A 15569-nucleotide genomic window follows, 5' to 3' on the forward strand; every position below is an offset into this window, starting at 1 on the left:
GTAGCTCATGGTGCTTGGCGATACTCCTAGCCCCCCCCCCTCTCTCTCTCTATCACACGGGAGCACATTCGACGTTGTGGGACGTGCGGTGGGCGCACAGAGTGGCACAGTCGCCACCTCTTCCACACATACACATGAGTGACGCAGACGCACGCCTCGTGGTGTTCTTCGCGGACTCAAAAACCTTGTCTCGCCTTCTCGTCAGGGAAAGCACATTATAACTACGCGTCATGTGACAATAGACGTGCGCGAGATCTGAGTATCCAACGTGCTTTGATGGGGCACCGCATCCGCCCGATTCCTCGGCAGCGGACAAAACGGCTGTGTCACCGTTCCTCTGCCCGTGACTTGATCCTGCGCGTCTTCGCTTTTCTTTTCCGTCCTTGCCGCTCTGAAGAAGTGGCTGCGTGTGCAGTCACCGAAAGGTACGTCCGCGCAACATGCGTCGGGCCTCCCCCCTCCCCCTCCGTGTGCGCGCCTCGGAGAGCGGAGTGCACAGCTTAAGCGTCTCTGTCGTTATTATCCGCGGTGCGGGAGGAGCGAGTCAGCGGGCAAGGCCCCACACCCGCAGAGAAGCCACGCATCACCCGTCACCGAAGGGTGTGGGATGATGTATTGACGACTTCGCCGCCCCTCCTCGCCTTGCCCCCACCCCATCTACGCAAACATCGCGCTCGCCGAGACGGCGGTGCGCTCCCGCGTCACCGTCCTGTCCATCTCTGCCTCGATCATGGCCATCGTCACGACCCGCTCCGAAACTGGCAACAGCGCCGCGGTGCAGCAGACATTGAAGGCTATTGTTCGGATCAGCTTGGGTGAGATACTCGTGGCGCTGAGGCGACCGTAGTCGACGTCGCTGGACGTTGGGACGCGTTCCGGGAAAGCTTTTCGCCACAGCTGCTCGCGTAGGGGCCGACAAGGCAGCGCAAAGGTCAGCTCCGCCTGGAACAGCATGCATGATGAGCGTGAGTTGATGTTCGTGGTGGAGAAAAGGTGGCGTCCACCGCTGCCGTCGCGGTGCACCGTCGTTGCGATGACGATGACGGGCCTCGGATACCGACGGGCGTGGTACTGGATGAGCTGTGAGAGCTGTAAGCTCTTTGGGGATTCGTTGAAGAGGACCTGCGCCTCGTCGAAGACAATGATGGCGCCAAGGCGGCGACCTTCCTCGAACACAACGTGCACCCGCATTTCCTCCCGGAGCAGGAGCTCCGCCACGTTGCAGAGACGGATGGTGGCGCCGCACTCGTAGGCGATGCCCTCCGCGGCCAGCGACTTACCCGTGCCGCTCACGCCCTGGAACAGGTACAGCGCCCCGCAGTCGTCGTTGGCGTCCTCGCTGAAGCCCCACTCGGTATACAAGGTGCTGCGGCTCTTGGCGCTGCTGGCGATCCCCTCCAGCTTCTTGGCGAGATTCGGCTCCACCACCAGCTCGGCAAGCGTGCGCTTCGGGGCCAGGTAGAACTCGCTCATCCCCTCCGGCAATTCCGCGGCGAGAAAAAAGCCGCGCAGCTGCAGCCGAGCGCCTTCGTCGAGGTCGCGCATTGTTAGCTTCGGTGTAGCGGACTTCTCGCGCGCCACCGCCCTGCTCAAGGCGGCGAGGACGGCGTTGCGGATGAGGCCGCCGGAGAGCTCGTAGTTCAGCGCTAGCTTCTCGAGGCACACGTCCTCGCTCATGGACAGCTGCTTCGGGATGTGTGATCTCCAAATGCGCAGCCGCAGCTGATGGTCCGGCGGACGGAACTCCATCATGAGCGAGATGCGCCGGTTCATCGCCTCATCGAAGTTCTGCGCGCGGTTGGTGGCGAGGATGATGAGGCCGTCGTACCGCTCAAACTCGGACAGGAGCGCCGTCACGGTGCCGTTGCTCGTGCGGTCCTCGAAGAGCGACTCGCACTCGTCGAAGAACAAGATGGCGTCGCTCAGCTTCGCCTCGCGAAAGAGGAAGCGGAGCGCATCGGCCTCGGCCTTCGTCGAGGAGCGAAACTGCGACACGCTGACGAGGAGTATCCTCTTCTTGAGGTGGTGCGCGACGGCGTTGGCGAGCATCGTCTTGCCGGTGCCACTCGGGCCGTGGAAGAGCATGACGAGACCGCCTTTGCTGGTGCCGAGGCCGTCGCCGAAGCCGCTGCTCTTCTTGCACTGCTCGAAGAGGCTGTAGTGTTCAATGGTGGACAGGACGCGTTCCATCGTGGAGGTGGGCAGTACCACGTTCGCCAGCTCCACCTTGGGGAAGTACAGCTGCGACCCGGGCACCATCTCCGCCGTCTCGGCTGTGATGCCCATGACATCGTCCACAATCTTCCGATCGATGTCGACGAGATAGTCCATGAGGTCCGTGTTGAAGCAGGAGCGGCCGACGGCATCGAGTGTGAGGGACAAGACGCCGTTGGACACGAGCGGAGAGGACTGGTAGAAGGCGCGACGCGCCACCACCCGCTCCTCCAGCGACTCGCACAGGACGAAGAGCATGTACCCCACCGTGATGAGCCGCTGCCCGTCCCGCATAACGTAGCGGCCATTCACCGCCACCAGCATGTCGTGCGAAATGACGTTGCCAACCATGAACAGCATAATCTGCTTCTCCATCTCCGTCAGCTGCAGCCGCTGAGCGAGCTGCTCGATGCGCGGGGTGAAGGTGCGGGCACTGAGAGTGGCTTGCAGCCGTGACTCGTGCACCGCTGCCGCGACGCGTACTTTGCCCTTCAGCTCGCGTATCGACGCCTCCACCTTGGACTTGGGGGTGTAGGAGTCCTCCTCGTCCTTCATGTCGCCCTCCGCGTAGCGGATACGAATCATGTTCGCGAGGATGCGAAAGGCAGCGTCCATGTACTCGATGTCGGACTCGTAGGGCACCCCCCGCATGGACGAGTCTGTGTGCGACGTGGCAGATGGCGAGGAGGACGCCGCCGCTGCACCCGCGCCAGTGCCGGTGCAACGATAACGCTGGGCGAGCGGATTGATGTCGGCGAGAACCAGTCGCGTCTTGCGCGGGGCAGACGTCGCCGTCGCCGCCTCCTCGCCGTCCTCCGGCCGTGGTGTTGTATCCGTCGCGCGTGATGGCGGTGCCGTCGGCGGGGCTGTAGACGGTGTTACCATCGCCGACTCTTCTCTGCTTCTTTTGCCGTCCTTTACCGCCTCCTCTGTCTCTGTCGCTGCGGAGTTCTTCGCGGCTGGTGCTGCTGCCACAGCACGAGCACTGGATGACGTGGCAGTTCTGCGGGCGAGTGTATTGCTGAGGCGGTGCGAGACGGCCTCGTAAATCGCGTCCTGGTCTTTCGAAGCCAGCACAGCCGGGTCGATGTCCGCCAGCACACTGTCGAGCGCCTCCTCATCGTCCACATCGCTCTCCTCGTCACCACGCTTTGGCGATGGCGATACAGAGCGACTGCCACCGACGTGCGCCTCTGCTTGCGGAGCCGGCGTGGCAGCCGCGGTGCTCGTCGTCTTGGCGTTCCGTTCTTCGTTGAGGACCTCCAGTAGCGCGGTGCGCTCCAGCTTTATGAGTTGCTCCTCCGACAGCTGATCTCCACTCAGGGCCGCAATCGTTTCCATGGGCAGGGCGTACTTGCACTCCATGAAGGTGGTGCGCATCTTGATGTCGGAAAAGATGAGCCCCTGCTTCCACAGCACACCACTCTCTGAGAGAATGGACAGCAGCTCCTGTGGGGTGAGGTCGTTGTGGTAGGCGATGTTCGCCGGCCGCAGCGGCTCGGCGATGTTGCCGGGCGCATAGCGGCCGCAGTGGCACACCAGCAGGTATTCGAACGTGCGGGCAGCCTTTGCGGACAGGCACAGCCGTTCGCTGAGCCGCACCACGCGTGGTCGTAGCTGCATCTTGTGAAGCTGCGCATCGATGAGGTGACTGGCGAGTTGGGTGACGGCGGCCATGCACGGCACGCACTGTTGGCGGAAGTCGAGGCCCACAAGCTCGATGTTGCGGAGGACTGCGGCGCTCAGGGTCATGCCAGAGACGAGGTAGGTGTAGTGTCTGAGGTACACCAGTACGTCCTTTGCGGCAAGGTAAGCGGAGTCGGACTCAAACCCAGGCACCTGAACCTCACCGTACTCACGCAGCCGCTGAAGCATGACGCTCGACTGGTAGGGGAAGTCACTGTCCTCGCCACCCTCGACGACGGGGTGGTCGGCAGCCGCCGACTTTGTCCCGTTGCGCTCGATACTGCCGCGATGCCGCTTGCGCCCCGCCACCTTGCCAGCCGCCTTGTCAGCCACCGCCGGCGCTGCCTCGTTGTCACTGCGTAGTAATGCCACGCCCTCGAAGAAGGGGCGCACGCAGTGGGGGACACTGATGAAGGTCAGCGTCGTCAATTGGGTTGCCACATCAACCGCCACCGGCTTCGCTGCCGTGCCGCTGCCGTTGCAGCCAGCACCCGCCACTACCGCTGCCGTGCGGGTGCGGCACGGCACCGTTGGCTGGACGCACAGCAGGAAAAATTCAACGTAGAGGCGCAGGAGGTCCATGAGGGTGCGCGGCGGGGCGGACACAAAGTTTCCGGTGCGGTAGAAGTCACGCACATGGCGCGCTGCTGCACATGGCGTGTCTGCCGGTGTCGCGAATCCGCTGGCTGTGACAGTGCTTGCACCTGCCACCTCGCACAAAGAAATAGGAGACTTGGGGGGCAGACGTGGGAGTGTGGCCGCGGCCGCAGCGGCTGTCGCATGCGTGGGCGTTCCCTGCAGAGGCTCAGCAGGTGGACCGACACTAGACCTTGTCGCACCAGCACTGCGCTTCGTCCTGGGGGGCATCAGCACAGCAAGCCGGCGACACGCCAGAGAACAGTGAGACCGCAAGTTCGTGTGCGCCGTCCAAACGGCGGCGGCGGCGAAGGAATACAAGACCGGGGAACCGTGATCGGTGGGTGGGGACGCAACGCCGCGTGGAGGATAGGGGGACGGCAGGCGCGAGAGATGGCGCCACCGAGATGCCTCGTCCCTCTCCTCTTCTCACACCACTTATCTCCGCTGCAACCTCTGCAGCGACGCTCTTGCCGAAGGGAGGGGAGGGCGGGCGGGGTGGCTATGCTTTATTTAACGACGCGCCTTGAGTGGGTTGTACGTGTGTGGGAGGGGCAGGGCGCGTGATGGTGCCCCCTGCCGTCGCAGAGAAAAGGAAAGGGGCGAGAGAACTGTCCGGGCGCGCTTCCGGGATGGCAGGCGAGCAACGAGTGCCACCGAAGCACAAAGAATACAAGACAGGCACGGACAGCCGGCGTTTCTTGCCCCGGTTGTGTGTGTGTGTGTGTGTGTGTGTGATGGCATCCGAAGCCGTCGGTGATGGAGAAGACGCAGAGGGGAGAGGGAGGGAGAGTGTACCGCCGGTGAGGCACGAGAAATCACGGCGCTGCGCAACAGAACAGAGGCGTGGCGCCAAGCGCCATCGTCTCGGTGAAGGGGAGTCTTTGGGGGTCCATTCGTGGCGCCATGGTCGCTTGCCGCGCGGGCGCCATCGCGAAGGAGAGGTCGACTTCAGCAGTGGACCACCATCTCCCCTCTGTGGGTGCCCCTCAGCGGTTCGCCACGCTCAGCAGGACGACAGCATGGAAAGCATAGGGAGAGCAACGGATGTAGCCGACATGCGACTTCCACCATTACCACCAGCTCCTGCGTCCCATGCCGTGTATTCGCTTCTCCTCCTCACGTATGTGTGTGTGTGTAGTGATACGCTTTTCGCTTAGAAGGGGCACTCCTCCGTGGAGTGCTCAGCCATGCCACATCGCGCGCATCCCTTCGCGGATAGCAACAGCCCATCAAAGTCATCCTCGTCGATGCACTGCTTCGTCTTGACCACTTCGGCGGTGTCGACAGCAACACTAGCCGCCTGCTGTGTCTCCTGTTGCTGCTTGCCGATGAACTCTGAGGCGCGCGCGCGCAGCGAGCAGGCGTCCCCCTCCGCCCCTGCCCTGTCCGTCGTCGCCGCCGCCGCTTCCGCACAAATGTACTGCGACGTGGTCTCGGGTGCCGTCGGACGCGTGTACGTGCGCGCGAGCGACACCACACCGAAGCGCCGAATAAGCTGGACAACAGACAGCTGCTCGTCGTACATCATTTCCGCCCAGCGGATGGGCAAGGAGGGGTACGGTGCCAGGGCGCCGGCCGCAGCACCGTCACCTGCGGCCCGCCTCTCCGCGCGCACCTTGGCACACCGGCGCATGAACACCAGCAGCAGTCCCATGTAATCGCTCTGGAGCAGGAGAAAGGGACTGTTGTTGAGCTCGTCGGTCGCTACGGCGGCGCACCCGTCGGCATCGGCCAATGGCACAGCTGCGTCGCTATCGCCGCACTGGCGTCCAGAGCGCGCCGCTGCCGCCGCCGCCGCCGTGAGCCGCGCGGCAAATTCGAACTTCCACACGCGCGTGGAGGCGTCGTAGGCGATGTGGACGGGATGCGGCAGCGGCGGAAGAGGTGACAGCGGCGCCGCATCGCCCGCCTTCTCCGTCTCTGCACTCGCAGCGCGTTCTCCCTCGACTTGTGCCTCTGTAGCGGCGTCCAGCGGTGCGACCCAGTGGTCAAGGAAGACGCGAAGCACGGGTTCCACAACGCGGGTGTAGTGGCGCAACAGGTGAGCTTCCTTCGGCAAGTCTTGCGCAGCGGCGGCGGCCATGACCGCGTCGCCAACACTTCGTGGCGCCCGCTTCACGTCGGAGACGTCACTCGTGCACCCTGGTGCATCACTGCCTTCGTCCTCCCTACTGAAGGGCCAGTGAAAGAACACGAAGAAGAAGAGGGAGTACGTGAGGGCCACCTCCATCGCCATCTCGTAGCGCTGACCGCGGATCGACACCTGCACGCGATGCTCACTGGCAACGGTTGGTGGGATGGGGAGGACCAGGCTCTCAGCAGGCTCCTGGGTAGAGCTGCTTGGCGGGCATCCGTCACGTGGCTGCGGCGCCGCGAGAAGGCGAGGAAGCAGCTCCGACAGAATCTCTGCCACACACGGCGGCTCGGGTGGCAGAGATGGCGCCACAGGAGTGCTGCTCTGGTGATGCGGCACAGCGGACATGTGGCTGCGTGGCTCGATAGACGGCGAGGGCAACGCACGGAGGAAGAGAAAGCCCGCGTAGTTGAACGTGCGCACGCGCGAGTGTGGTGGTGGTGGTGGTGGTCCAACCGTTGCCTTTCACAGGTGCCCGCCCGACACACGGGGAGAGGGAGGAAAAGGAGGGTAGAAGATGCAAGCAAAAGGCTGAGGTCGCGCGATATGCAAGACATGACGGAGGACGCCCAAAACCTTCACACACGCATCGCGGAGGCAGGCGAGACGACATGCGAGAGACGGAGAAGCGCGGTGATGCGTGCGATGCTGGACTAAACACACACGCATAGCCATACAGGGCCCAAAGACAAACTTGCAGCTCAAGCCCGCCTCCGAAGACCGGACAATCTGCGAGAGGCTATGTCCTCCTCCTCCGCCACTACATTACTACGTGCACGGCCTAGGTGCATCTTGCCTTCGCTTTCAAAGGAATCCGTCCTCATGCCCACGTGTGAGCCAACGCTCTTGAGCACATCCCTTCCGGGTGGGGCCGAGGAGCACGCACCCAACATTGGCGTCTGTGCGCTCGCTGCGTGATCACGGAATATGGTCCTTCTGGTGTCTTCTTGGATCATTGGTCGTCTGTACTAGAAACTCAAAAAACGCCCCACATGCGTGCACCGCCTGCGCAACCCGCTCCACCTCCTCCGTCCCCGTGCTTTCCATCATTGCCCACGGTGTGTGCGACGCACAGGTGCGGCTACAGCACGCCCTTTACGCGTGCGGTGCTGTCACTGCACGTTTCGGAGGCCATCCTGCGCCTGCCCGGCCCGTGCCCGCGCCGTGAGCTCCCTCACGAGGTGAGCCTTGCAATGGTACGTCAAGCAAGCCGCTCGCGAGCGGCTCGCGCCTGGCGCGTCCACGATCTCCACGGAGTCTGTCGACGCGTCAAGCAGCACCGGCTCACTCGCTGGTGGCTGTAGTGTCGGATCGCGAGCTTCAGCGTGCGCCAGCATGCGATACAGCGCCAGTGGGTCCTCATCGTCCGCCGCCAGCTGGTGCTCCACTTCCTCCGCCGAGCTATCCAGCGTCGTCATGCCATTTGCCGGCGCCGCAGATGCCATGACAGCCATGCCCACGGCACGCGCGGTGTCGCGGCTCGCAAAGCACACGCACAAGTCCTGCGCACGCGTCAGCGCAACGTTCAGGCGATGCCAGTCCGCCAGAAATCCGAGCCCGTAGCGACCGAGGCGTCGATTCGCGCTGCGCTCCTCCCTGGCAACACCGTCGCTGCCATCACTGTCGCGCTCCTTCTCCCCTTGCGCCGCGTGCCGCTGCAGCTGCTGCAGCCGCGCCGCGCTCAGCGTCCGCACGCAGCTCAGCAGGATGATCCGCTTCTCCTTCCCCTGGAAGCTGTCCACCGTCGCCACCTGCACGCCACTGTGGCGCTCCTCCTGCGTGAGGGTCGACAGGATCGTGTCCTTCTGCGCAGTGTAGAAGGTGATGATGCCGACGTGCGCAGCCATCTCCCGCACCGTCATCTTGAAGAACGCGCGCAGCTGCCGCATGTAGTCCACCACAGCGGTGGCCTCGCGGCGGTTGAGCAGCGACCGGCAGCGCCGCCGCTCCATCGGCGAGTCACGCACGTCCACGAACACAAAGCGTGGGCATCGGCCGAGCCTCTGCGCGATGGTCGCCGGCGCGGCGGTTGGGCTGTCATGTGCGCGCGACCGCGCAAGCACGCTTCGATCGGTGAGCAGCCTCGAGCCGTAGAAGTACTCGTTGGGGAAGGCGGCAATGTCGGGGTGCATGCGGTACTGCGTGCGCAGCAGGAAAGAGGGGTGGCCGCAGGCGAGCAAGCGCACCAGCAGACTGCGCCGCAGCCCGCAGCGGCTCGCCTCCCAGGAGAGCACTGTGGGCTGCAGCTGGCGGGAGTCGCCGACGAGCACGCTCTTGCTCTTGGCGAGAGCGACCGCCTGCAGCACGGCCGGCTCTGTTCCCTGCGACGCCTCGTCCACGATGACCACGTCGAAGGCGAGCCCTTGCACCTGGCGGCCAATGTGGTGAAGCGAGCCAAGCGTGGAGAAGACGATGGCGGCGGACTCCAGCGTGTGCGTGCGAACGGCGCTGCGCACGGCCGCCCTCCCACTAGCGGCGCCGGCACGCTCGCCACGCCCGAGACTCTCCGCAGTAGCCGGGGCACCGCTCACGTGCCGCTCGACAACGTCGTCGAAGAAGACGGGCTCCGGCAACCGCAGCACTTCCCTGTCCACCCGGTCTCGCACACCGATGCGCAGCAGTCCGCCAGCCAGCACCGCATGCGCAGGCCGTTGCGCACCACCGGGTGCAGCTCCCCGCAGCTGCTCGCGCAGCCGCACCACACGCAGCAGCGCTTCGTCCACCCCACAGTTCGACGGTGCACACACCAAGATGCGCCGCGCCGTGCCCCGTGTTCGAGTGAGGTGGTGCAGTAGGTTTAGCGCCATCGAGCCGATGGTCTGCGTCTTGCCGGTGCCCGGCGGACCCTCAACCACGAGCACCTCCGGTGCGCGCGGCACAGGTGCCCATGTGCTCTGCTCTGCCACCCCGTCGTCCCAGCCGGGACACGCGGCGTACAGAACGGCCAGGATGGCGCGAGTTTGCCAGTCGTTGAGCTGCTGCTGCAGGAGCAGGCGCGCGCGCAGCTGGTCGAGCAGCGGCACGGCGTGGGACTGGCCTGCGGTGGAGAGGAGCGAGTTGGCCCAGCCGCAGAAGGCCACACCGACAGGTGCCGTGCTGCGCGGGTCGTAGAGAGTGGCAGCGAAGCGGGTATGGTCAATCTTGTGCAGCGCCTCTAGCTCCATCAGCGAGGCGTTGACAGAGGTGAGCTTCGTGACGTAGAAGGTTGGCGACGATGCCGTGTCGTACGCCATGCGAAATACGTGAGAGAAGCGCAGCGAGGGAGGCCCATGATCGCCTGATGATTGCTCCACCACTGATGGAGTTGCGCACAGGTGTGCCGTACGCCCCCCTGGCGGCAGCGACTGCACGTTGCACACCTGCACAGCGCAGCCGAGGGTGCGCCAACTACGCGGCAGAGTGCCGAGCATCTCGTGCACGCGATGCTCAAGCTCGGCAACGGGGCAGTCGGAGAGTGGGCGCCGCAGCTCGCGCTCAGCCCACTTGGCCAAAATTGTTTGCAGAGGCAGCAGTACAGCGACGACGTCGCCTTCTGAGAAGGCGGCAGAGAGCCCCTGCTGCGCAGCCGCCACCACCACCGCATCAACAGACTTGGGGTGCATGATCGTCGAGGTTGTTGAGCCTCTCTGCGCACTCGAATGGGTGCCTTGCGCCTGTTGCTGCTGCCGCTGCAGATACACGTCAACAGCGGGGTTGGCACACGCTTGCACTTCAAAGTGCAGAGTTTGCGGGCCCGGCATGACCTCGCCGTTGTGCCCGCGTGACGCCGCGCAGCTGCTCTGCACTGCCACGCACGCTGGCGGGATGCCCGGGTGCAGCGGCAGCAGACTGTTCCATAGGCAATTCACGGGAGACGGCGATGCCCCCTCGCCCGCTGTCACTGGTGCCGTCGCGGCTGAGTGGTGGCAGTGATGCGACGAGTTCGTGCCGCTCCTGTCGTGTCCTTTACACACACCATCCAGGAAGTCTTCATAGTTCCGAATGATGTCGTAGCGCAGCTCCAACGCAATGTGCGGCGCGAAGCGCACCGCGTACTCGCTCGCTGCGTCGCCAAAGGACATCGCGGCAGACGCGTTGAGCGATGCACCACCAGCGGAGGCGGCGGACCCGTCAGAGGAGACCCGCCGCAACACATCGGACGCACACACGAACACCTCTGGCAGCACAGGGACTTTAGGAGCCATGCACTGCGACGCAGGGCCAACAATGTCGTGGACGAGTGGCGGCTGCAGGTGAAGGAGATTCGTGCTGATGGCCACTCGGCGCAGGCGTTCTTGCAGCTGGCGCAGCTGCTCGGCGTGATGCACCCGGTGCGTGTTGCGGGCATTGATCTCTTGCAGCTTGTGCTGCAGCCGCGTCGGAGCTGCCCGCGCCGTGGTGGACGCCGTGGTCGACGGGGACGTCTTCGGCACCTTGGCAAGCGGCGCCGGCGCGGATGCGGCGACCATCGCGTCTCCCTCGTCGCTGTCCACGTCCAACTCAATCATTGCAGATGAGCCGTTGTCAGCCGGCCGCGGTGGTGCGCTCTTGGGACTGCGCGTGTCTGCGCCACCGACGGGCGGCGTGCGCTCCCGTTTCACCGCTAAGTTGGCGAGGGGCCGGTCCGGGAAGAGCTGCTGCTGCCGCAGATCACGGCGTGTCGCTGCAACGGCTGAGCTGCCGTGGTCGCTGTGATGAGATACCGTGGTGGATGGCTTGCGCATGGGGAGACTGACTACACTGCCGTTCTGCGACCCCTCCGACGCCGCGGTGGACCGCTTGGCGGCCCGCTGCTGGCCCAACTCTGCCACTCGCTTCACCTCGTTCGCGTGGCGCAAGCGCTCCGCCGCGACGGCTGCCTGCGCCGCCTCCACTTCCTCTCGCCGTAGCGTGGCCTCCTCCAGCTCGAATTGGCGGAAGCGGCGCTCCTGATCTGCCAGACACTCGTTCATCGTCTGCGTCGCCTGTTCGGTGCAGCGGCGCAGCCACACGGCGCCATTCTGAGTAAGGCGCTTCTGCACGTCAGGGCTGCGTGAGCACAGCTGCACCAGCAGTGGCTGGACCTGCTTGTGAAACCGCACATCGCGCGCAGCCACGGCCGGCGGCAGAGCGTCGCTGATACGCAGCAGCACGCTGGCAAGGCTCGCCTGCGGGTACTGCTCCGCCTTGCGAAGCACCTGGATCAAGAGCCGTTGAACAACACTGTGGCGGTGCTGCGTCGACTCCGCCCCCTTGTCCCGCAGTTGATGCTCGCCCTTCTTCTCGATAGCACCGCGCTGGTCCTCCGCTGCCTCCTCGACTCCCTGATGGGTGCTGCCCACCGCGTGCGTGGCTGCTTCGCTGAGGGCCAGCATGGGGGCAGTGGGGAGAGCGAGAATAACCTGCTCAGCAAGCGCGCGGCGCTGCTCCACGTCCAGCGTCACCACGTCCGCCAGCAGAGCCGCCATCCACCACCCGCACTGCACTTCCCACTCGCTCATCTGGTCAAAGGTGCACGCGCACAAGAGCGCCAGCCATCGGTGCCCCTGTGTGCGTGCTGTGTTTGTGACGACAGCGTCGTTCATGTCCCACGTCGCACAGGCACCACCACCACCACCGGCAGCAGCAGCAGCCGCGGCGGCGGCGATGGAAGCCGCAGAGTGAGGCGGTGGATGGAGGCGCAGCTCCGGCTGCGTAACCACGACGCGGCGCCACAGCCACATGGCCGCCTCAGTCGATAGTGTGCGGGAGACGGAGCTCGTGACGCCGATGCAGAACACGGCGGTGAGCCGCTCAGCGAGCTTGCCAGCCTCTGCGTCCTCGGCAGCGGCAAAACGCATGGCGAAGAGAAGGCGCAGAAGCGGCCTTTCCTGCGTCAGCGCCCGAGACGCTGCGGCTGCCGCTGCCGAGGCGTAGGCTGCCTCCGTCGGCGCAGAGGGTAGCCTCAGCCACACTCGCTTCAGCAGTTCCTGCTGCTCTTGAAGCGTGTCTGCCAAGGTGCGCACGCAGCGCTGCACAACCCACTGAAAAGGCGGCGGCGCGCGCGACATGACCTTTGCTGGGGACATGAAGAGCCACTGTGGGCACGGCATTGCGTCCTCCTCCGCCAGAACCGTTAGCGCACCGCACAGACTCGCCACAACCTCCGAGAGGGGAAGAGGGCCGCCACTGATGCCGTTGCCTGCATGACCACCGCAGTCTGCCGGAGAGAGGGCGCTGCTCTTGCACACCTGCAGAATGAGCGTTGGCAGCGTGAGCCACAAACGTTGGAGGCACACGCTCGGGACACCGACCGTGCCGGCTGGGGCGGTGTCACCCCTCCCCTGGACCGCAGCACCCGTCGCGAACGCGTGCACATCCGCGTAAAAGAGAAGACGATGCAGGCGCAGCGCGTGTGTGCTGCGGGTGTGCACGATGCCGCCAATGGCGAGCGTGAGGAGTTGCGACTCGTGCGCCACCAGCGTGTCGTGCAGGTAAGTGCTGCGCACGAGGCGTGGCAGCGCTGTGGCGAGGCTGTCGAGCAGCATATAGATACCGTACACGGCCTTGTCGAGCACTGCTATGGGGCTATCCGTGCCGTCCGACGCAGTCGCCGCGCCCCCGGCAGACAGCTTTGCCTTCGCAGCCGCCATCGCCTTCGCCCACTGGAATTGTTGCGCCGCATTCTTCAACAGCGGCCGCAGCAACCAACCAGCGCATCGCCCCGGCACCCACACCAGCGTTCCCGGGCCGGCATCGTCATGCCCAGCCGCCTTCGTTGCGCCACTGCCCTGGTGCTCAGGCGCAACCGCGTCGGTATGGCCCGCAGGGGATGGCGCAGACGCGTTGGGACCATCGGCCGACAGGGGTGCCGCCGTCCGCGGCGTCGGCGGCTCGAGCGCTGCCGCGAACATCCAGAGCCACTCCAGCCGCGCTCTGCGCCACGCCTCTTCTTCCTTGGTGCTCGCAAGACCGCTGGCGTTGTCCAGGAGACAGTGCACGAGGACCTTAGCGAGCGCTCTGCGGATGAAAGTCGCTGCCACCGCATTCGCCCGTGGCATGCGCGGATTACTGGAAAGAAGAGCGTTTAGAGGGCCCAGCAGCTGCGCCATGGCTGCCTGCGACGCGCGGGACACATCCGCGCGTTCGGAGAAGCTCAGCGGATGTCGATGCTGTTGATCGCGCCACGCCTCGAGCAGCGCACGATGGATGCCTTGATGTAGTCCCTGCAGTCCGTAGAGCACGAGGCTGCCTCCGAGCAGCAGGACTGTTGCACGGCACTTGCCCAGTAAGATAGGCAGCGATGTGGCGGACGCGCGGTCGGTGGTTGCGGTCGATGTCATCGCCAGGGCTTCCACCGCCTTCCCAAAGTGCGTGTCCCAGGCGGTGAGCAGCGTGAGCAGGTGGAAGATGCCGTCGACGACCGTGTGCACGCGGTCCTGCATCACATATTTGACCGCGTTCACGTGTCGCTCCGAGGCCGCGCTGGCGGTCGACGATGGATGTGCGTGGAGGCTGATAAAGGAGACCTGGGCCGGCAGCACCGACACGTGCTTCAGCGTGCACAGCAGCCGCAGTGAAAAGGAGAGAAGGGTTGCGAGCGCACGCTCACCGCCGTCGCTGCTCGACTCGCTCGGCGCTGGGGCCTCCTGCTGCGGCGCGGTGCACGTCATCACGCGAAGCAGCATATCACGCGCCCAAACGCGAACGACGCGCAGTGGATGGAACAGAAGCAAGACGAGCGTACCGCGGTAGCCCGTGATCGGCTGCATCGCGCGTCCGCTCGTAGACGACTCCGCGAGGACTGTAGGCGGCAGCGTCCATGGAAGCGACGCTGTCAGGTCGAGCGCGTCTGCCTTCGCTGTGGTGGTGCCATTGGTCGCTGTCCCCGCCTTGTATGCGCGGCGGAGCTGTATCACCCAGTCAGAGCTGCACGCGGCAAGCAGCGCGTGTTGGTAGGCGTGGGAGACGAGAGCAGCAGATGGCAACCGCGGTGCCGGTCCAGCGGCGTGCGACAGTCCCGAGGCGAGCCACTTGCTGTGGCGCAGCAGTCGCGCAGCCACGTCCAGTAGCTGCGGAGGACGTGCAGGGGTGTCCTCGATTATAGGAGTGAGCTCTGGCACGTTGGTGGAAGTCAGCGACGAGCCAGGCTCAGCGGCTTCTTCGGGACGCGGAGGCGACGCGGCCCCCTGCGGCCGTCCTTGTACGTGCGGGGCCGCTACGGCGGTGGGCAGACTCACTAGCATCGCGTTCAGCATGGCTACTGGCTGCACCGGCGGCGACGCGCGTGCGCTGTCTGTTGCGTTCATGGAGAAGATCCCTGTAGGGATTTCTGCGCCATGCAGCGCCGCTTCTGTCTCGCTGCTGATACCACCTGGTAAGATCGCCATCCATTGTGTCACGTACTGCAGCAGTGCGTCTATCCAAGCCTCCCGCGAGCCGTCGTCGATGCCGGGCGACGAAGTCGCGTTGGTCGACAGTGTCGGGGAGCGAGGCTGGGGTGGGACGGGCAGGGAGGCGTTCGGCTCCCCAGTGAGCGGAATCCACTGCGGCCAGTGGCTGGGGTCGCCGCACCTCTTTCCGTACAAGCTATAGGCACTCATGATTGTCGCCGCCGCTGCGTCCCGTTACGTTGGTGTCGCGGCGACGAGGGTCCGTCTGTGAGCGTGCGTCGGTAAGCGGACAGGACTGAGGGACGGGGAGTGGGAGGGAGCGTGCGTACGCCAGCGACAGCCATCCCCCACCACCACTCAGCAAAGCAAGACAATGAACTCTGCGGGGGGAGGGGCGGCGGCGAGGAAGAAAAAAGGCAGGTGAGAGACGGAGGAATGGCGAGGGGCGGGGCGGGGAGGGGACGCAGTGATGGACAGACGGCGCCTCCCCCCTCCTACCTCCCCCCCATACACGCTTCGACGATGCTCGACCGCATCCGCTTGGACAGTCTCCCGGACGAGCGCCC

At 65.0% G+C, this 15569-nt stretch overlaps 3 protein-coding genes across 3 annotated transcripts; all 3 read right to left on the reverse strand.

Moving 5' to 3' along the window:
* Positions 1 to 657: 657 nt before the first annotated feature.
* On the reverse strand, positions 658 to 4482 carry LMXM_09_1220 (putative AAA family ATPase; the record flags this gene model as incomplete). Its single annotated transcript, XM_003872755.1, has 1 exon — positions 658 to 4482. One exon carries the CDS (start codon positions 4480 to 4482, stop codon positions 658 to 660), a length of 3825 nt encoding a protein of 1274 aa, XP_003872804.1.
* A 1210-nt stretch (positions 4483 to 5692) lies between these two features.
* LMXM_09_1230 (conserved hypothetical protein) lies at positions 5693 to 7021 on the reverse strand (the record flags this gene model as incomplete). The annotated part of the gene is made up of 1 exon (XM_003872756.1): positions 5693 to 7021. One exon carries the CDS (start codon positions 7019 to 7021, stop codon positions 5693 to 5695), a length of 1329 nt encoding a protein of 442 aa, XP_003872805.1.
* Positions 7022 to 7785: 764 nt separating this feature from the next.
* On the reverse strand, positions 7786 to 15213 carry LMXM_09_1240 (conserved hypothetical protein; the record flags this gene model as incomplete). The annotated part of the gene is made up of 1 exon (XM_003872757.1): positions 7786 to 15213. The coding sequence occupies one exon, from the start codon at positions 15211 to 15213 to the stop codon at positions 7786 to 7788; it is 7428 nt and encodes a 2475-aa protein (XP_003872806.1).
* Between the last annotated feature and the right edge of the window lie 356 nt (positions 15214 to 15569).

Source organism: Leishmania mexicana, chromosome 9, assembly GCF_000234665.1.
Source record: "Leishmania mexicana MHOM/GT/2001/U1103 complete genome, chromosome 9".
NCBI lineage: Eukaryota > Euglenozoa > Kinetoplastea > Trypanosomatida > Trypanosomatidae > Leishmania > Leishmania mexicana.